Genomic DNA, 21,106 nt, shown 5'->3' on the forward strand with positions numbered 1-21,106 from the left:
CAGGGCACTGTGTTGACACAGACCTTAATGTTTCAGACATGCAAGCTGCCAAAACGTCTGCTTTTCTAGAGCAGCTAATGATCAATAATCAAGTGCATTTTATTAACAGCACCTGGCTGCTGTTTACGGTCTTAATTGCTATGTAAGCTGTAAGGCTGTACTTAGTTTCTCCACACACTGCTTCTGCATTTTGGCTTTTTTTTTTTTTTTTTTTAGATAAATAATGGCTATACAATATGTCATGTTTTGTAGTTCACATAAAGGTGTAGTTATCTAAATGTAAAACAAGGTAGACGGGGTTTCATTAGAATTTTTTTAAAGTTTTTTTTTTTTTAAATGTATAGGTTATCTAAGAATCTTCTTTATAGCTAAGATAGTTATGGCTAAGATAGATAGATAAAAATATCAAAGTAATTAGAGAACCTTACTGTACTTGGGTGAGTGGTTCCAGGTTATGAGCTCAGTCCACTTAGATTTTCTTATTGCACAGATGACATGATGCTTTGAATATCAGTACATCTTCTAATAAACATCAGTCCACCTTCATTATTTTTCTCTGCTTGGTCTCTCAATCAAACTCATGGTGAATGTAGATAAGGAGGGCTCTTACAGACACTGGGGACATTTGTATTTTTAAGGGAAGACAAATCATGTGATAGAAATAACAAGATAATAAATGTATTATGCAGATTTTTTTATTATTATTATTATTTTATTAAGCTTGGGTAGGAAAATCTGGCCTTTCTTACCTTTATCTTTAGTGAATTTCAATTATATTTTTGAATAACAATGCATTAGCATGAGGCCTTTACAGACTAAACTATGAAGGTTTGCACCCATCTGTAACATGTGCCCCTCAGGTAGTGCATCAGAAGAAACCAAATTAGGTAAAAAAAAAAATCCCAATTTCCTTTATCCGTTTTCCCAACTCGCTTATCGTGAACAAAGCATCCCTTTCCTTCCTGTATCAAGCAAAAGAATCATACCAAGACTTATGAGAGATCTGCTCAAGGACACACTGCGAACCGGAAATATAAAAATATGCTGGAATTGTGACAGGGACTTGTTTTGTCGGTGCAGAGGAAGAACGCTCATGAACATTTAGGGACAGATTTATTTTTCCTTGCTGAGTTGTAGGGAAAATATAGCAAGAACTGAATCTGCATTCAGCGATGGCTGCACCTCAGCCCCTGTAAAGATACAGAACTGATACAGAGAGATAAGATATAACTGTTTATAGTGTTAATGAACCGCAGGCTCTGCTTCGATCAGTATCACACCAACTGCTCTTAATCGATCTAATCTGTTTGGACAGCTCTAGACAGGAAAAAGGTAAAGTGGGAGTGAAAACCAGACGCACATATGCACACTTTTGTCAGCAATTCTGGGTAACTATTTCAGCTTGTGTGCATGTGTTGAAAGGCTGTGATTCATGTAAAACAAAAGGAGACCTCACTCTTGTGTAAAAAAAAAAAAAAAAAAAAAAAAAGTGAAGCGAATCCAGCTTAACTGCAAGCTTGGCAGTGGGTCAGATGTGAAACAAACAGAATTTTTTGGAGGCTTGATCAAGACCTCAGTCTGAAAATAATTGTCACTGCGTGTAAATCTAAGACAGATGGCTGGTACGATGGGAAAGTGAGCTATATGAACTGTGGTTTTAACAAGGAAATTACAGAAACACCTTGACTGGAGAACAAAGATAGACGCCACACTTGATTTAGACCAGCATGACATCACTGTTTGCATATTTATTTCCACATCTTCACATGAATCAAGCGCAAACTCAGACCCGCACTGACGTCAGCTCAACGACTCGTGGCTGAATCATGACTGCGTGCGTGTAGTTTGAAACTGGCAGCAGCTCTGATATGAACACTCAGACTACACAAACCCACACACATCTTTACATACTGGGACAAAAGCATTGAGCTTGTAGGCAATTATTTCAGTACAGCCAGTGCTACATTAATATTTGTTTCCATCCAGAGTCCCTCCAGAGTAGACCCACGTTAGGCAGGTCTGCCCTCATGAAGAAAATTAACAACATCTGGACGTGGAAATTTCCACCCATTTGACCAAATGGGGGCTTTAAGAAGGTAAAGGGTGAAAAATGAGTGTATGCATGGGAAAACACCCAGTGCACGTATGAAGAAGCACAAAGGTCCAGTCACCTCTGGGTTCCCCAATGCAAATGCGCACAGACAGAAGTGAAACTGTGTTTCGTATGGAAAATGACCTCATGTTTAACAAACAAGAGTCAGGAGGTGGCAGTCACATATATGCACATACACTTCTTTCTAAAGGTTTCACATGTTTGGGCCAAAGTATTACCACAAGTTCACACGGGTCACTGAGACACAGTAAAATTCATGTATTCACACCAACACATACACTTGGCACAGAGCTTGATTAGTTCTCACTGACCAAAACGTAAAAAAAAAAAAAAAAGATCAGTATCACAGACACTAAGTGAAAACAACTTTACACTGCAAAATGATAACAGTCTGTTAGCTTCGTTTTCCAGCGTGAAACCAGGAAATGTTACACACAGAACAGACTTTACATCTACCATCATCATGTTCACACAGCATGAATAATACATGGATAAAGCTCAAGTCTAAAATTATTGTGGCACTATATTACGCTTTTAAAAAATAAGCAACTTCAACAACTTCACATTATAATCCCTAAGGGATTAATTAAACTGGAACATGATATAATCACTGTGTATATTCCTAAAGTCAAAGCTGAAATACTCTGGGCTGATGCCATGTTCCCAACCTGCCGTCTCTACTGGCCCACATCCTGATGGCCTGACGAAGACTCCTGGACATCTCCTTCATTGATGCTACAGGTTGCACTGGGCTGTAAAGGCAGGGAGGCTGCTGTTGCTGCACCATTGCTTATTGAAGCTGTTGTATTGAATGTTAGTACCTGGGTAGAAGCAGGAGAAGGATCAGACATCCTGGCCGTCCTGCCGGGTGCTTGGAGCTGATCCGTTTGGTCTGGTGTAGAGACACGATCAATCGCTCGAACAGTAGTTGACTGGCTGTAGATTGGTGAATGGTTGCTGGGTGTTTGTCTGGTGGTGGAGATGATGATGTTGTTATTGTTGTTATTTGTCTGGTGAGTCAGCAGTGCACTGAAAGATGAATCTGCTGTGGTTTTCACAGTTTGGGGTGGTGAGTTTAAAGTCCACGAGTCCTGGTCGAAATCTGGAAGCTGGTGGACGAGCACAGGTAACGGAGTGACGTGATTAGCACTGATGGGTTCATTCGCCTCGTGGTTGCTTGTTGATGGCTGACTAACGGGATTACTAATTGCAGACTGCCAGTTATTGGAACAGAAGACAGCTGGAATGCTGCAGAGAAATAAAACCATAAATATAATCCACTCATGTTCAAATCATAAAGTATTCTTTGTAGTCCTGGTTTCTTTAGAAGACCAAATGTCCTGAATATTTTCTACTTTGTACTGAAGTTACTAATGTGCTTGTTAAAACTTCTAATTTATTCAGTTTCAATTAAAAGAAAAAGTTTTGCAAATAACCTGTTTTAGTCACACTGTAGTTATAAAATAACTGTTAAACACCAAAACTGAAAATACATGTTTTCTTAGACAGCCATTATTTGGAGATTCATTGTGCTGTATGAAAAATTACAAACCTAAACAGTTCAAGGTATAAATATCATAAAAACATTACACAACAGTATAAAGAAGCAGTATCCTACATCTACTTATCAACGTTAAATGAATCCCCTACCATTGCTATGCTGACAATACATATGCTGAGAATAAGCTATACTTTAATGTTAAACCTAACAACCTCAACAGCCTCTCCTACTTCAGTAAATACTTCTCTGCCATTACCTACTGGATGTCTTCCATCTCAAAATGCCTCCATCTCAGGCCTGGCAAAACGGAGGTTCGTGTGTTCTGCCCTGACCGTTACTCTAAAGAGGGCAGTCACTGAATTGGCCCTCTCACCAGCAATAATATTTCAAAATCATCTGCTCAGATTCTTGGTGGCATGTCTGACCAGCATTTGAAATTTAATCTCACACCAGAAAGCTCATCCAGTCCTCCTTCTAGAAGACACTACAAAAATGAAATCTTGAAACCTTTTATGCACACTTTCCGGTTTCCTTCACTGGCTTCTAGTGAAATAAATAGCATACAGAGCCCTACGTGGCCAGGCTCCTGTATATACAGCTCAGCTACCGAGAGCTTATAACCTTAGTTGGCCTCTCTAATCATCTTATCAATGTATCTTAACTGCTCCTTGCTCTTATTTTAAATCCAGAGAGGACCACACTTCTGATGTTGGAGAGCCTAAATTTTGGAACAGTCTTCCTCGCCATGTCAGGTCAGGCAAAAGAGTCATTAGTTTTAAAAAACTGCTTTTTCTTAAGCTTTCTCACATTATTTTGGGCCATAGCTTGCATATAATATGTGGAGGAGTGTATGTTGGAATGAATCTAAGACTGTATGCCCGACTGTGTGTCTGTATGCTGGAACATGTACATGTATGGTTTAATTCGAACTGTGAAGTACTTTGGAACTGTGTGTTTTAAAAAGCGCTATACAAATGAAGCTATTCTTCTTCCTCTTCTTCTGAAGATGGAAATGAGACTACACAGACCTGGCCAGCTGTTTTTGCAGCTCCTGAGCATGTTGGTTGCATTGAGCAAAGTAGCTAGCCTGAGCATCCACAAAGTCAGTGAGGCTCCGCATATGGTTGGTCTGTAGAGGTAGATGGCAGGAAAACATACCCAACAAGGTAAAGAGACAGAAGCATTAAATATAAAAAGCAACAGTTCCTTCAAGAAACAGATAGTAAAAAGTATCAAAAAAAATAAATAAATAAACACAAATTTGAACTGGTTAAGTGTACGTACATGTGTGTTGCTGAGTCCTTCCACAACAGCTCTTGTGATTTCTGACTGTCGATTGAAAAGACTCTGACAAATCCTCAACTCCATCTCTGCCTACACATACAAACCCACCCACACACAAACACACAACCCCACACACATGTGTATGGTTTTTCTCTTATTTTTCTAAAAATGGCTGCCGAAATAATACAACATTTAAAATGAGCTCAGGTCTAAACAAACAGAAAACTACAGAAAGGAAATATTGTCTGTGCTAACAGCAGCTCCATATTCATATCAATTACTGCTCACAGCCTCACTGATATACTGTATGAAGACCATTTCAGATCCTGTGTTCTTTAAACTGATAAGGAACTCACCTGAGAGATTTCTTGAGCCCAGATCTGTTTGCATGAAAGAGACATAAGAAGACAAATGCCTTATTTGAAGATCGAACACCAATTTCATCTGCGTCTGTTAATATGCACGTTCCTACACAGAACTGCTGACCTTTAGCCATTTAACACGCAGGAAGCTGAACATGTAGGAGACATGAGACAAGTAGTCGTCTTCCAGTGGGTTGGCATTCAGGTTCTGACAAAAAGACAGAAGATACAAGAACTGTAATGTCAAATATCAACATGTTTAGCTTTTAGTCAGAGTATGACTAACTGAAAAGTATGTAATAATGTAAAGGTGTAACTCACTCTGGCCTCTTGCTCAGCCTCGTGGGCTTTTCTCAGCCTGGCCTTAGTGATATCCAAGTCCAAACGTTTATTCACCAACATCTTGCGTTCATTCTGGGAACAAGCAGTCTTGTTTACTTTACAAATAACCTATAAACTAAATATTATTTCGGGTGACAGCGTAAAATAACCTAATCACTGCTGTGATAATCACAATAAATGTGCGAGTTTGTGTGCATGTGATACAGAGGGATGTGTTTACCTGTATGGCTTTGTATTCCCCCTCAGTGAAACTCCGCAGAGGAGTGAGAAAGTGAATGTTAGTGCTTTGGACAAACTTCCTCTCTGCCTCGCCGAGCTGCTTCTGAGCCTCTCCACACCTTATCAATGCAGTACCTGAGCAGAGAAACATAGAAATACAACACAGTGACAACTTTTCAATATATACTCATAACACAAAAAAGCCGAGAATAAGCAAAGAAATGAAAATGTGAAAACAGTTGAGATCCTTCTCGCAGATCAATAAAATGCATGTAGTCACTAGCCACTTTATTAGGTATTCCTGCTCAACTGCTTGTTAACCAATCCTGTACTGACAAACTGCATGTACCTAATAAAATGGCTGGTGAGTGTGTACTCACCATAAGGTGTGTTTGATCCAATCTCCAGCCCGGCCTGAGTCATCTGATCTCCCAGTAACTCAACGGCACGAGGCCGGGGTGGGACACTCCACTCCAGATGCTGATACAGCCGGTCCTCTAACCGCACTCCTGTGTATCAGAGGTCAAAGGTCATATCAAAATTCAATGGCTACATTTTCTATACACCATGAGACAATTTTTTTATCATGTACATTTGTTAAAAGATGCACCTGTGACAATAAAATTAACACACAACACCTCTCAAAACATAGTTCATCCCTGTGCTAGACTTAAACTCTAATGCATTGGTTTCATACTTTCTTCCACAAGGAGAAGGTCCTAAAGTAATGTTTCATATAATAAATATCATTGTAAAAATGATTTTACAAGAAGACTATAAACCCTTGGAACATAAATTCAGCGAGACATGATCTGAAAATGTATCCTGGATACAGCTGAATGTACCTTTTATTTGATAGATTGCAGAGCACATCCACTCATAACTCCATTAGAAAAGGTAATTGGATTCAAACAGGCTAAAGAATAAGCATCTGTATTCATCCGAACAGGCCAATTGCTACCAAAGTAAACAAGAGACCTCAAGGAAGATGTATGCATGTACTGTGGGAGGGCAAAGAGAGCTGAAACGATTGGTCCCAGAGGTAAAGACTCTCAGCTACAAAGGACCACAACAGTAAGTTGATGGGATTTGATGACTATCTGTATGCTGGCAGCTGGAAATTGCTTGATATCATCACCAGATGCATTTTCTTCATAAATATTTACACTTCATCTAAATGTTTCTCATCTTCATTGTAAATGTATTTAAAAATACTCCATAGAATACCTTCCTTGGAAGAGGGAAACCATCTCCATTACTCTTAATGAGATTATGTCTTACTTTAAAAGAGTAAATGCTCAGATTTTTTTTCTCACCTTTTATAATATTTGGATACAGTGAACAGGTTAAGAGCTCAAGATGATAAAAACACAGCTAAATAAAACAGGACCAACTGTTAGTGAAGTGATTATGTATACATCTGTAACTGTTCAATGAATCAGGGCAGCTTCAATAAATCAATTGGTGTTCTCCTACCGAGGCTGGGCTGCAGTAAAGCCTCAGTCTGGGAGATTATCTGGTCCGTCCACGTCTTGGTGGCGTCTGCCCGTGATAAAAGCTCCTCCAGTCCGGGGTCCAACTCAGTCCTCTCGGCCTGTCCTAGACTCTCTCCAGTGTACTGGAACGAATTTCAGGGTAACATTAATGAACATTAATTAACAAACTGCTTAACTGCGCACGTTTAGTAAGGGCAGTCGCTGATTTAGGTTAAGATTAAAGTCCAGGAAAAACACATACGAGTTTCTTTTTAATTATTATTATTAGTATTATTATTATTACCTGAACAGCGCGGTTGATGAACTGACCAGCATCCACGGCTAACCGAGTCAAATCCATGACAGCGTCCCCAAGGTCGCGCGTGGTCTCCGGTGGACCAACTGACAATCAGCGGCCAAGCAGGACCGGGGTAACCACGCTATGAAATAACAGCTAACCAACAACAAACGGATGACCTCGCCATAGCCTCGACCGGCTAACCACCCCACTTTCTGCAGGCAAGATTATGGTCCGTTAACACCGAGCAGCCGAGTCCAAGAGGACGAAGCAAGTGCAGGCACCTGCGTATGCTGACCGTTTATCCTCCTCCGCATCCTGAGCGCGTCTTCTGTCGAGTTGGATGTGTTTAACATGTGTGTCAGAACCACGGAAAATAACAGCATCGGCTAGCCAAAACGGTCGGCTCTGACAACAGCAACAGATTACCAGAGATAATAAATATTAGCTAACGTTTTCGCTTTTTTTAGAGCGTCACTACGATAAATTTTAAATTTCGGATTATTTGGAATACTGACAGGTTTAAATAATATTAAGCTTTTAAATAAATTAAATTGGACATTTATATCTGTCCAAAATTCAGTAAAATTATTAATATATTAAAAAAAGAAAATATTTAGCTGATAAGAGAGCGTCTTTATCTACACTTCCGGTTCAGATTATTCAAAATAAAAGCATATTCTCATGCAATTATCTTGGAAAGTGTTTTCCCACTAAAAAATATGCAAATAAATAAATACAACAAAGCTCATCCTGATCTAAAAATAGATTAAAGGTTTCTATCCCAAAGCCAGCTGCAACAACAGCCAAGCATTAACAAAAAGAAGAAAAGTAATAATTACAAATACAGTGATTTTCTGACTGCCTGAACTCATTACTAGTTAGGAAAAATATTGCTAGCTTAAAAGCAAACTACTACCTACTTATTACTCACACCTTCACCCAGTCCACTTTCAGCTTCTTAAGCAGACATTTAATTCTAAGTGGTACTTTTATGTAAAGAGTTGGGCCAGTTGGCTGTAATCAGGAGTGAAGAAGCAGCAGGAGAAAGGGGATTAAAACAATCAGCTGACAAGCCTGTCTAGCTCTGTGAGTTTAAGGAGGGTTAAGAGATTAGAAGACACACTACCGCACGTTTATCAACAAAATGGCTTTATTACAAGGGAATGTACAACAGTCCTGCATTTTCAATGTTTTTCTAGATAACTCGAAACAGAGTTATCTAGAAAAAAGTCGTCTATACAGTCACCTTTCTCACTCACTATATGTTAATAGACCTCTCTGCATTGAATGGTACTTGTTATTAATCTCTTCCGTCTTCCTTCTCTCACCCCAACCGGTATCAGCAGATGGCCGCCCCTCCCTGAGCCTGGTATGCCAAAGGTTTCTTCCCGTTAAAAGGGAGTTTTTCCATCCCACTGTCGCTAAAGTCATAAGGGGTCATTTGATTGTTAGGTTTTCTCTGTATTTCTATGTACTATTGTAGGGTCTACCTTACAATATAAAGCTACGGTGGCCCTGAGAGGCTAAATGGACTGCAACTTAAGAAAACGCACACAAAACACAACGGAAATAGGAAAAAACAAAACAGAAATAGGAAAAACGACAACGATATATGTATACACATACATGTACACATACATGTGTGTATATATCTATATATATCTATATCTATCTATCTATCTATCTATCTATCTATCTATCTATATATATATATATATATATATATATATATATATATATATATATGACCCCAGCCTAAATACATCTGACACAGTAGTTTATCATACATACATAATGGACGTGCCCCTCAATTGACAGAGGAAGACCCAGCACTTTATTCCTGCTCTTAATCACTCCCTGCAGGCGCTGCTCAATGTCACACACGTAGGTTTTAGCCTAGCAGAGAAGCGTAAAGAACAAACATTATTAGGTTTTATTGAACCGGAATGTGCTGTATTTAGCCCAGTTTTCTTCTGGGATTAATAAAATCTCTCTGGTTTAGATTTGCAAGTAAATATAATTTAAGAGGTAAAAATTCAAGAAACATGCCCACCTTTTCATTAACAATCTCTCCTGTCTCATTGGCCTGAGCTTTGGCTTGTTTGCTCCACTCCACCCTGGGATCATGAAGGAAGGTCTTCAGCACACTTGCAAGAAAAATTAAAAACAGAGACACATTTTTAATATTTATGAATGGTTGAATTTGACATTAATATTTTTTATGTGAATTTACCTCATGAGTGGCTCTCTCTGGTCTCTCATTAGTCTTATCGTAACCTCACAGGCTTGCCTAAAGAGGCCCTCGATGCCCATGGGCCCCATAGCATGCACCATGTTTCGCGTCAGACGAAAGGGAACAACCTCTGGCACGTCAAATGTCTCCCCCTAGTCCAAAAGGAGAGAAAAGCACAGGCAAACTTAAAAGCAACAACATGCACTGGTGTTAAGGATACATATAATAAATAATCAATATAGTAATATTCCTAAATAATATTTTTATTGAACCTAAGGCAAAAAAAAGAAAACCTTGTTAAAGAGGCAGTTGAAGTCTACATGAACACATTCTCCAGTGAAGGAATCAAAGAGGATGTTTTCTCCGTGACCCAGGATGTAGCCCACCATGGACATCACAGCAGTGGAGCGGCAGTATGCTGAACGACTGCTGTACCTGTAAACACACAAATACTCCAAAGATTTATTCTTGGATTTAAGTTACACTTGAAGCAGATTTTTGAAAAATTCTGATTAGAAATAACTTCTTTCAAATGTGGTCAAGATGTTAAATGTAAATGACTAATATTTCTGGTAAAGCAGTGGCCTACAGGAGTATAATTATAGCAGTGTTGTAGTGAAGGTCATACCATGACGTGGGGTCAGGAAAGGTCCGGAGGAACCATTCATAGAAGATGGGGGTGTCGAGCACACAGCACCTCCTTGTGGATTCGCAGTTTTTCCTCAAAGGGAGCTGTCTTAGGAAGAATAAGTTTCCTGAGCTCTTTACCTGATAGGTAGATACCTTAAAAACACAGAAAAAGGAGAACTTAATTATTTCTCAACATTTACTTTAAAAAAAAAAAGGTTTTTGATTGTAGGTGTTATAAGAAGGGATACCTCTCTCTTTGTACAGCTTTGTGAGAATGTGCCGCAACCCGGCAGTGTTGTTAACCCATTCGATGATGCCACACTCCTCATTGAGGGGAATCACAGCATAAATCCGGATGTGTAGCTCCCTCCGTCTGGACTCAGCATCTTTACGGAGGCACTACACAAACACGAAGTACAAACAAGCACATATAAATACTGTTCTTCTCACTTTTTCTTAAGTATTGTCATGTAATTTGCACACATATTGATTCATTTAGTACAGCTGTGCTACACAATGAGCTCCTGACTGTAAAAAAAAAACAAAAAAAAGTTGAGTTTTTGTTCACATTATGAGAAGATGAATAATATTTAATTTCAAATTTAAGGCTAGAACAACACATAAAATAAGAATGAACTTCTAAAAGTTAGTAAGTCTTTTTATTCTGACCTAACGTGCAAGTTGCTCTATGGGCCAGAACTCACTATATAGTAATAGACCCATTTCTGTAATATACTTACATATCTATATTATTGCTAATATATATTGTAATATATCTATATCATGGCTAAAGCACTTCTGGATGGATGCAAACTGCATTTCGTTGCCCTGTAACTGTGACATGTGCAATGACAATAAAGTTGAATTCTATTCTATTCTATTCTATTCTATTCTATTCTATTCTATTCTATTCTATATATCCATTTAGTTTGAATGAAATCTCCCAGATACCTTATTGATGAGACAGTTGAACTCCATAAGTCTGCAGTCCTTCCTCAGGTCATCTTTAGGTTTACACATCATGGTGTAACCCCGACCATCCGAACCCTTTAGGCTATAGGCACCTATGGTGGTGGTGCTGTTACCATCCACCTGTAAGACACATTTAGAAACATCTCTACTCCTGCCTAAAGATGATTTAAGGATTGAGAAGTCATAGACTATTGAAGTCTATTTGTGCATGGGCGTGTATACCGGTTTATTACAAAGCTCCAAAAGCTTGTCTGTCAGTCAGTTGGCATCTCCAATGACTTTTTCCAGGGACTGTTCAAGACTGACGGCTTTCTTAAGGATCTGATTACAGCGTTTCATGCGCATGGGGTAGGATGACTGGAAAGAAAAGAAAAGCAGACATAAATAAATGCTGTATTTTGGACGCAGAAGCAGTTGATTACGAAAACGCTAACAGAGAAATTGTAATTTTGATTTGAACTGATCTGCTAAATAACATTTCAAATTTAAAAAAAAAAAAAACCCCACATAAACAGACTTGCAAAAGTTAAACTTTATAGTCACCCCTCATTTGTTTATATTTTGCTTCCAAAGACCCAGACCTTCTAGTAATTTCTTAAAGTGGTCTTGAGCAATAGTTCCCCAGGCTTTCTGAAGGGATTTCAAAGGTTTTGTTTGGACAGTGGCGCTACATAAGTGGATGACAAAAGAAGAGATGTATTTGCATGCATTGTAGGGCGATCGTGGCTCAAGAGTTGGGAGTTTGTCTTGTAATTGGAAGGTTGCCGGTTCGAGCCCCGAAGGCCGTTGTGTCCTTGGGCAAGCCACTGAACCTACCGCCTACTGGTGATGGCCAGAGGGGCCGATGGTGCGATATGGCAGCCTCGCTTCTGTCAGTCTGCCCCAGGGCAGCTGTGGCTACAACTGTAGCTTGCCTCCACCAGTGTGTGAGAATGAATGAATAGTGGAATTGTAAAGCGCTTTGAGGGTCTCGAAAAGCGCTATATAAATGCAATCCATTATTATTATTATTATCTGTTATGGAAGGCAGCCACAACATTTGAGGAAAAGCTTTGAATGTCCTCCAAGAAGCCTGGAGAACTATTCCTGAATATTCCTACTCCTACCTAATGAAATTACAAAACAGCTTGCCAAAGAGAGTTCAGGCTGTGTTGAAGACTAAAAGTGGTCTTATCAAATATTGACTTTCAAGCTCATTAGAATTACAAAGGCTATATTTCCATGTTTATAGAAATCACCATCAACCTTAAATAAATGAGGGGTGGCTCATTTCTCTCACCTTGGACACCGCAGTCATTAGCCACATAGCTTGCTGGGGGTATGTGAGGAACACTTTGGCCACAATGGTCATGAGGACATTGAAGACCTCATCGCTGGAGTGACACACCCTGGAGATCAGCTGGGAAAATGCGGTCAGGAACTGGTATGGCGCCAGCTTAGCGCAGTGCTCGCTCACTACTGTGTTGATTTTACTCAGCTCCTGTTGCATCTGTCTGTCTGCTCGCCCAGCTGAGGTGAGGGAATAGGTATAATTTCAAGTGTTAATGAAAAGCCAATGAAACTGAAACTAGAAATATCTCCCTGCCCTGTGTGAATTGCCCACCTTTCTCACATTCACACACTTTAGCTCCAAAGTCCAGCCAAAGAGACAGCATGCGAGGCATGGCCTGGTAGATATACTGGTTTCCAAACTGCAGAGCACTAGGAGGGAGAAAGTTGATAAGTGTGTTGTTTAATAGTCTACAGCAGGGGTGTGCAACCCCAGTCCTCGAGAGCTACTGTCCTGCAGCTTTTAGATGCATCCTTGTTCCGACACACCTGAATCAATGAATGGCTTGTTATCAGGCCTTTGCCAAACTTGATGGCATGCTGAAGAATTAATCCAATCATATGATTCAGCTGTGTTGGAGTAGAGATGAATATAAAAGCTGCAGGACCGAGGACTGGAGTTGGACACTTTTTAACACAATTTAATCCCCACATTTGAGAAAGAAAAGCAAAACACCTTTTTGAAAAGTCTGTAACAAAACCATCAAATCTGATAAAAGTTATTTAAATGCTGCTAAAGACTACTACTGCCAAAGAAGAAATGATTGGAATTAAAAAAAAAAAAAAAACCAACATATCCTAACCTTAATTATTGGGGGAGAATAATGAATGATGCTCATAGTGAGTAAAAAGTAAACTGAGTGCATTTTTTGGACAGAGATTCACTTTTAATGTGTATGTATAATATAATACAGATACATAAAAAATACACTCCAAAAATAGAAGAGTCCTTGAAATGTACAAATGTACAAAATATTAATAAAACAAATTTGAAAAATGGAGACACCTTGGCCTGTGGTACAATGTATACAATGTATGAAAAGATCTTTACTGCAGATACTCCTATGGCTCTGCAGATTTTTTCTTTTCTTTTAACCTATGTCGCCTCACCTTGAGGTTGGCAAATCTGTCTATCACATTTGGGTGGTCAAGTCTCTCAAGCATCTCTTTCTCAACTGACTCTCAGCCAGGTGCTGGAGTCTGCTTTGACCTATGGTCCTTCTCAGCCAGGTATGGAGCTGACGCAAGACACTAAAAGACCTTTCACAGCTACTGCTACTAACTAGGTTTGTTAGGGCAACCTGAATAACAGTTTTCAGTCTGGGGAAGATCTGATTATCTAGAAGATTGTACAATGTTAACATATCTGGGATGGCACCAGCCTCACTCTTGAGCTTCAAAAAGTTTTTGGCAACCATGACTTCCTCTAACTGAAGTTCAATATGGTAATGCAGTGCCAGGGCTGACAACCCAGTTTGTTTTGCAGATTCTGTATAGCAGCTTTAATATAGGGAGAACACAACTTCCAGATTGTATGAGTAAAATCAGGTTTTTTCTCTTTGTCAGTTTAACAGTTTCTGTTTTGCCTGTCACTATTCCCTGTTGTTTTCTTACCTGGTTCTTCCTGGCCTTGTACTTTCTCCTCACACTCCCCTCTTTCCTCTCTCCCTCTTTGGACTGACAATCATACACAAATAGATTGTATTCAATTAGATTTAAAACTTACATTAATATGAAAAAAAAAATACTATTAAGATCACTAATAAAAAAGTCCTCTCTCAGTGTACTTTCAACCAAAAGGCAAATAACCAAACCACATGTGCATCTAATAAAAGATATAAATATTGAAACACTGATCCAACATTATCCTTTATTGATGGATCGTTTGATTTTACACCTTTACCTGAATGTGGCTCCTTTTTTAAAAAAAAAAAAAAAAACTTCCTTATATCCATTATGAACCTGGCTGTCTCTCTGTACACACACACACACACACACACACACACACACAAGAGTTATAAGGTTAATGGGCATCCAGTCAGTTAGCTAGTTATACCTTGGGTTCAATATCGGCACATGCACATATGACAAAATAACCAGCTTCTCTCATTACATTTCAAACAGGACCGTGGTAACAAGAGTAGGCTACGGACAATTTTAAGTTTTAGACTTTAAATAGGCTATATACATTTCAATGCGAGCAACAGGACGGTCAAATGTCGCTGATTTTACTACAGAGCAGGACGGATTGTAGGGTAGCAAACATAGTCGGGAAACACGTTTTCAACACAGCAGGTTACCTGGGTGTAATGTTTTTCAGCTAAAAAGAAACATGGCCTGACTCCTACCTAACTATATAAAGAGTAACTGAAGGTTAAATGCAGCTAACACGTCCAATTTTAAGCCAGGCACTTACACGTCTGCAAGGGCGCTAGAGCCAGAGTAGGGGAGAGCTGGAACAAACCATTTTGGGAGGGGGGAGGGGTTATCTATACTTTTGTTGTTAGAATGTTCCACTTCAATTAAGTACTGTATGCTTTTTATATTTTTAGTAGTGTGTCACACAAACAGCAAATATTGTCAAAAAAGTAAGAAATCTTTGGGGGTGCCTTGATTAATGTTGGGTGTGCTACAGCACCCCCCAAAATGGGATAAAATCGCCCTTGATATAGACTTCAACTGCCTCTTTAGCAAGTTTTTTTTTTTTTTTGCCTCAGATTCAATAAAAATATTATTTAGAAATGTTATTAGATTGATTATTTATAATATGTACCCCATGAGGTAAATTCACATAAAATGATTATTGTCAAATTCAACCATTCATGAATAGTAAAAATGTCTCTGTTTTTAATTTTTCTTGTAAGTGTGCTGAAGACCTTCCTTCATAACCCACTGGTGGAGTGGAGCAAACAAGCCAAAGGACTATCGAAATCTCAGACCAACGAGACAGGAAATATTGCTACAGCACCCCCAAAAATGGGCTAAAATCGCCCCTGCTGTGTTTTATTACTTGATATTGTCAATAAATACAAGATTGATTTATGTGACATTAGTTTTTATAGATAGAATTGGCAGTGGTTATTCTGGAAGTTGTTACAGTCCTAACTTATTAAGAAAAACTGTGGAAGTGATGAAGGAAAAAGCTGCCACTCAGCATATTGCCACGTTACAAAAATTTGAAATTTGTGTCACCTCTTAAAGAATTTTTAACATAGTTTTTTTTTAATATATATAATATTTAAAGTAAGGATTATAGTCTATTATATTTGTTAAAACAGCAAAACGTCTGCTGCACTCCGGAGTAAATAAGGAAAAACATTGCAGGATAAAAAAAAAGACTCCCTCTGCTGTGTTTCAGAGTAACTCACGTACCGTATTAAGGAAAAAAAAAGATCAACAAAATTCAAAGTGCAGCTGGCTTGACCGCGGCTGCACTCGAGAGCTCACTGCACCATAGGCTGTATCCCAATTCAGGGTCTGCAGCCTTAAAGGCTGCATTTTAAGGCCGATTACGTCACAGCGGCGCGCCGAAGGCTGTCCCAATTCAAAGGCTGCTCGAAATCCGGCCCTGAAATGCGGCCTTCATTTCCCTGAATTTTAAGGCTGTGGCGATGTAGACTTCGTGGCCCAACATATCCCACAATTCATAGCGCGGCAGTCACTGTGGATAATTTTGCCGCAGACGGCAGAAGCGTAGCGGCCGAAGAGTAAACTGTTAAACGTAAGTACTGAATATTATGTCACTTATTTATGTGCAAATGTTTAATAATGAGGAACATTAAAACATTACTGTTGGCCACATGTCAGCAAAGTTATTTGCCATTAGCGATGTTTGTACTTTCAGCATTTACTTGGTTTTAAAGCCTTTAAAATATAATAATACAATAGCTGACCTTAATCTTACAGAGAATGTGATGATTCTATGGATAATTAAAGTCAGTCATATATCCACAAACACAACAAGCTGAAAGTCAGTGATGCTGCTCGGTTTGCAGTCCTGAATATCACGGCACAAGCAGGATTCACTGCACTGTTAATGTTAGCTATGTTATATTGCTGCCTCTGTTCGGTGGTGTCGAGCCAAACGGACTTTAACGTGTGTTTGAACGAGCTGACGGTTCACTCGTTAAGCTGAAAGAAAGATGCTTTAATCACAGGAGTCACACATGTGTCCACTGTACCATCTGGGAACGCTTCTTGTTTAGCACTTGTAATAACACAAACACTAAATCCTCCTTCTCTTGTGCTGTTTTGTAGCAGTGTATACACCTGAGACTGTCACCTGTCTGTCTGTCCTGCACTCTCTCTTTTTCTTTCTCTCTGATTGTGTAATAAAAGTATGAACATGTATTTATAAGTTACACTTGTGTTTGAATCCTGCAGCTTATCACACATTTGATTTCCATGTGTGACAACTGCAAGTGTCCAGAGTGAGGACAGACTGAGGGACCCATTGCACCCCTGATGATCCACCAGGACAAACTCAGCAGTGTGTGAGGAAGAGGAGGAGGAAGAGCCAGCAGCAGCTGACAGATGGAGAGAATAGACAGACTGTTCCCTGTTTGTGAAGGACCGCTAGGAAAGTTTAAAATAACTAATTGTCTGTCCTGAATCAGTCTTATTAGGTAATGTTCAAATAATTTGATCATTCCAGTGTTTTCAGTGTGGGAGAAAGTACTCAGGGCCTTCAAGTTACACACTATGAAAGGCAGCAACAAGTTTAATGTTCAGAAACCTAAAGTGTGTATCAGCAGCAGAATGGAGCTAAAAATAAATGTTTGTTTCAGTTCTATGAAGCTTTGAGTATTTTGGATTAGTAGTACTGCTGTGTTTGTTGCATCATATTGCTGTAATTGTTTATATGCTTTATATATTCTGAGGTAAGTTGATCTATAGTGTTACATCATATTCTATAAGGATGTTATGTGTTTGTTTACTTTCTGCCCAGTTTGACCCATTTAGCAGAAGTCAGCCTGTTTAAGGCTCTGATATCTATTCTGTCTGACTTAAAGCAGTTATGACATGGTCTGATTTTCTCACCCAATGAAGGAATATTTAATATATCAGTCTACTCTTCATTCTATCAGAAACAGTTTTCACAGTTCGTACATTTTCCTTTTTACACATATATGTAAGCATTGAGCCAAATTTAGTAATGCCAACATATTAGACGAACAATATTTGCCTCTTATATATAATACATCTACATATACACTGTCAAAGATACTTGTCTTTGAGTGAAGATTTAAGGTGATAGGACATATAAATAACTGCAACTTGAATCTTTACTGAAGCTCAGTATTAGACACAGAGTTCACTCACATGAATTTCACTCACATGTGCTGTACCAGTGTACCTGCACATGTGATGTGACAATAGAAGTGATTTGATTTGAGAGTTCAAACTCACTGCTGTAATAACTTATAATGATTAATATAATAACTATAATATTGGCGATATCATATTTACACTGACTTTAGTCTCATGAACAACATTAGCTAATTGTTATTTACTAGCTAATCTTAAATGACTGTTCAGTACATAAATGAAGGCCAACAATCATGTTTTACAGTCCTGTGGTCTCAGCCTCAGATACTTATTAAATCACTCAAAGCTCGTGTAGAAACAAACACACGAACAAATATGTTCTCCTTCATTTCTGTCAAACAAAGCTGTATGAAACGTTTCCAGCGGTTGGTGTTATGGTTGCTAGGCAACCTGGGCAGCGCGACGGAGGCTAGACCGTCCCATTTCACAAGCCTCGCACTTCCGGTCTTAGCGGTCTTTGAGTACGCGGCCCTTGAGGATCGTTGAGGCTGCGTACTTTAAGGCTGCAGACCCTGAATTGGGATACAGCCATAGTTTCTCATTCTCAGAAAATGGACTTCATTGTCAGTTGTAGATTTATTTGCGCGATGATCTGCCGAGATTATGAACTCTTGGTTGTGGAACGGTTTGTGACGATGCCATGCGCACCCGTTATGACGGCCGTTTATCAATGCCCAGCGTTCTCGGTGAGTACGTACCCGCCGAGAACGCACGGGAGTACGTACCCGCCGAGAACGCGAGCACGGACTCGTGGGCCGTTTCTCAATTCTCAAGTACGCGAGCACGGACTCGTGATTTGTACAGTTGGAACACCAGCGTACGTGATGATGTCACAGGTCCGGAGTTTTTACTGCCGTCCCCTCTTAATTTAACTGTAAGTAACATGTTATGAAGCTTAACTTTAATCACAGCCAAACCAGTTTACTCAGGAACAAATAAAACACTGAAATAAACCAAACATTAACATTTAGAAGTGATCTAAGTGACTTGTATATCATTGTTAACCTCAGTAGTGAAACCTCTATTAATAAAAATAGTGTACATGTACATACGTGTACATACCTTAATAAAAACAAGCAGGTGAGATGTTAGAACGCTTTTATTTCTATTCTAGTGGACACTCAATACTATAGACAGCTGCTGGGGTTTCTTTAACCTGAGTAGTGAGAAGTCCGCGAGCGGTTTTGGGGGGGGGGGGGGGGGGGGGTTGGAAACGATGTGCCGGGAGTCTGCTGTTGAGTTTTGGACGAAATGCATTCTGGGATATTTAGCTGTCCCAAGTCTACGCCGATGCATGCTCGATAAAACGGGCGGATCGAGAACACATCCGGGACTTTTTTGCGTTCTCGGCGTGATGCGTACTTCGAATTGGAACAGTACTTGGTCTCCGACTGATGACGTATCACGAGTACACGAGAACGCAAGTACGCACAAGTACGCATATTGATAAACGCCCGACGTGTCTGGAACTCTGTGCTTATGCGCATGCGCGAATATTCGTGCGTTCGAACGTCACAGAAGACGTCTTTGATCTGGTGTTGCTTTGATCCGGGAAAAGTCCTTAAATAGGACCCAAGCTAAGTCAAAAGGTTATCGCTTTCAGAGTTCGCCTGGCGGATTATACATGTCAAACTTTCCTCACTCTTTCAAATCAGAAAGTTTAGCATTTCAGGAAGATTTTAACAGAGGGAATCCTTGTGGAACAACAATGTTTCCAACACGGGATTATAATTCTGAAATTCCTCTGGTCCTATCACCAGATGAGCTGTTCCCGGTTATCAATAATGCCTTCAACAAGCTCTCTGACCAACAGTGGTTCTTAATAGAAAATGGACTTTTGGATTTTGATGTTCGAGCAGTTTTGGCCGATATGATTTCTGAAATCATACAGATCGCCACAGCCAAAATCTTGAGAGTTGCGCTTCCCGCCATTCAGCGTGGTGCATCTACGGATTTAGAAAAAAATCCATTTATTGGTGACGCCATCTCAGTCACTTTTGCTAAAGCGCTCAACATCCCCGAGCATGACTCTGTGAGTGCTGAACTGCTGACAAAGATGGTTGAGAAGGAGATTTCAGATAAGGTAAAGTCGATTGCCACCGTGGTCAGGGAGAACCCCAATTTACCGCCAAACCCTGCTGTTTACGTCAGTGGAATAATTCCGAATATTCGAAGACTCCGTGTCATGGTTTATCTTGCTGTCGCATCCTTGAAATTATACGCAATAAAGCGGCAAAGCTCACGCTTTATTGCGGTAAGCGATTCAAGTCAATTTGAATCCAGCAGCGACAGCAGTGTGTCCGGCATCTCACGCGAATCGGCCATCTGGGAGGTTAGTGATATTCTGACCAGATATAGTCGAGAATCATATTCTGCAGATGATGAATTATTGGATGACGACGAAGATATAGAAACTGAGCCACCTGCTAAAATAGAGCAACTTTCAGAAAAGACAGAGAGTTCAGAAAGTGGGGAATGTGCAGAAGCTGAAAGGCAAGCAGAAAGTTTGGAACCTGAGACCATTGTAGAAAAATTTGCAGCTGACATTGTCAATATTATATTTGACAATCTCCCTTCTTCTGACACTGATTATTCTTCCCACAGTGAGAAATGTATCTCACCCAAATCTGGATTTAACATGGGAGTCATCTTCGATAAAGTGAGAGAGTTTTTCACCTCACGTGCTCCTTGCGACCCACCAAAATCCCGCAAACACCATTTTTCCAAGTTTGCACAAAAACATTATGAAAAGATGAAAGAGGGGCTGAAAAATACAGTGAAGGAGAGCAAAAAACATTTTATTAGTCTGTTAAACCTAAACCGCTCCCCTGAAACTGAGGGAATGGGTTCCCACGACAATACGAGTGTCAGCCTCCCAGGGTCAACATGCGAAACTCCTCATCCAAAATCTACCATGTCTCTCCATGCTTCTTCAAGAAGCTCATCTACTCTGGAAACCATGCTAAAATGTTCTACTGCAACTAACTTTAATGTCATCAGATCTGAAATTATTGACA

The 21,106-nt window shown here is 39.6% G+C and overlaps 1 protein-coding gene and 1 pseudogene across 4 annotated transcripts; both read right to left on the minus strand.

The window, feature by feature from the left end:
* Nucleotides 1-773: 773 nt before the first annotated feature.
* On the minus strand, nucleotides 774-8,635 carry LOC134645303 (endophilin-B1-like). 4 transcript variants are annotated; one of them, XM_063498693.1, is made up of 11 exons: nucleotides 8,518-8,635; nucleotides 7,601-7,925; nucleotides 7,298-7,439; nucleotides 6,202-6,330; nucleotides 5,823-5,956; nucleotides 5,582-5,674; nucleotides 5,385-5,468; nucleotides 5,255-5,278; nucleotides 4,899-4,988; nucleotides 4,643-4,743; nucleotides 774-3,361 (listed from the first exon to the last, which is right to left on the minus strand). In XM_063498693.1, the coding sequence occupies exons 2-11, from the start codon at nucleotides 7,655-7,657 to the stop codon at nucleotides 2,791-2,793; spliced, it is 1,425 nt and encodes a 474-aa protein (XP_063354763.1). In that variant the 5' UTR covers nucleotides 7,658-7,925; nucleotides 8,518-8,635; the 3' UTR covers nucleotides 774-2,790. The 4 variants fall into 4 exon arrangements, with proteins under 4 accessions (XP_063354763.1, XP_063354766.1, XP_063354764.1 ...); XM_063498696.1 differs by having other exon boundaries at nucleotides 8,529-8,634; XM_063498694.1 differs by having other exon boundaries at nucleotides 7,601-8,002; nucleotides 8,518-8,599.
* LOC134644709 (serine/threonine-protein kinase ATR-like) lies at nucleotides 7,822-14,447 on the minus strand (annotated as a pseudogene).
* Nucleotides 14,448-21,106: the final 6,659 nt, after the last annotated feature.

This window comes from Pelmatolapia mariae, linkage group LG16_19 (genome assembly GCF_036321145.2).
Source record: "Pelmatolapia mariae isolate MD_Pm_ZW linkage group LG16_19, Pm_UMD_F_2, whole genome shotgun sequence".
In the NCBI taxonomy this organism is placed as follows: Eukaryota; Metazoa; Chordata; class Actinopteri; order Cichliformes; family Cichlidae; genus Pelmatolapia; species Pelmatolapia mariae.

Bases quoted from the DNA above. Each gene is read 5' to 3' on its own strand.
- LOC134645303 (XM_063498693.1), bottom strand. From the start codon at position 7,657: ATGGATTTGACTCGGTTAGCCGTGGATGCTGGTCAGTTCATCAACCGC. The intron at 5,279-5,384 runs GTCAGCAGTTCT...TCATGCAAACAG, and splicing joins TGCGTGTTAAATGGCTAAAG to ATCTGGGCTCAAGAAATCTC. The intron at 3,362-4,642 runs GTCTGTGTAGTC...ATTTCTCTGCAG, and splicing joins CTGCAAAAACAGCTGGCCAG to CATTCCAGCTGTCTTCTGTT.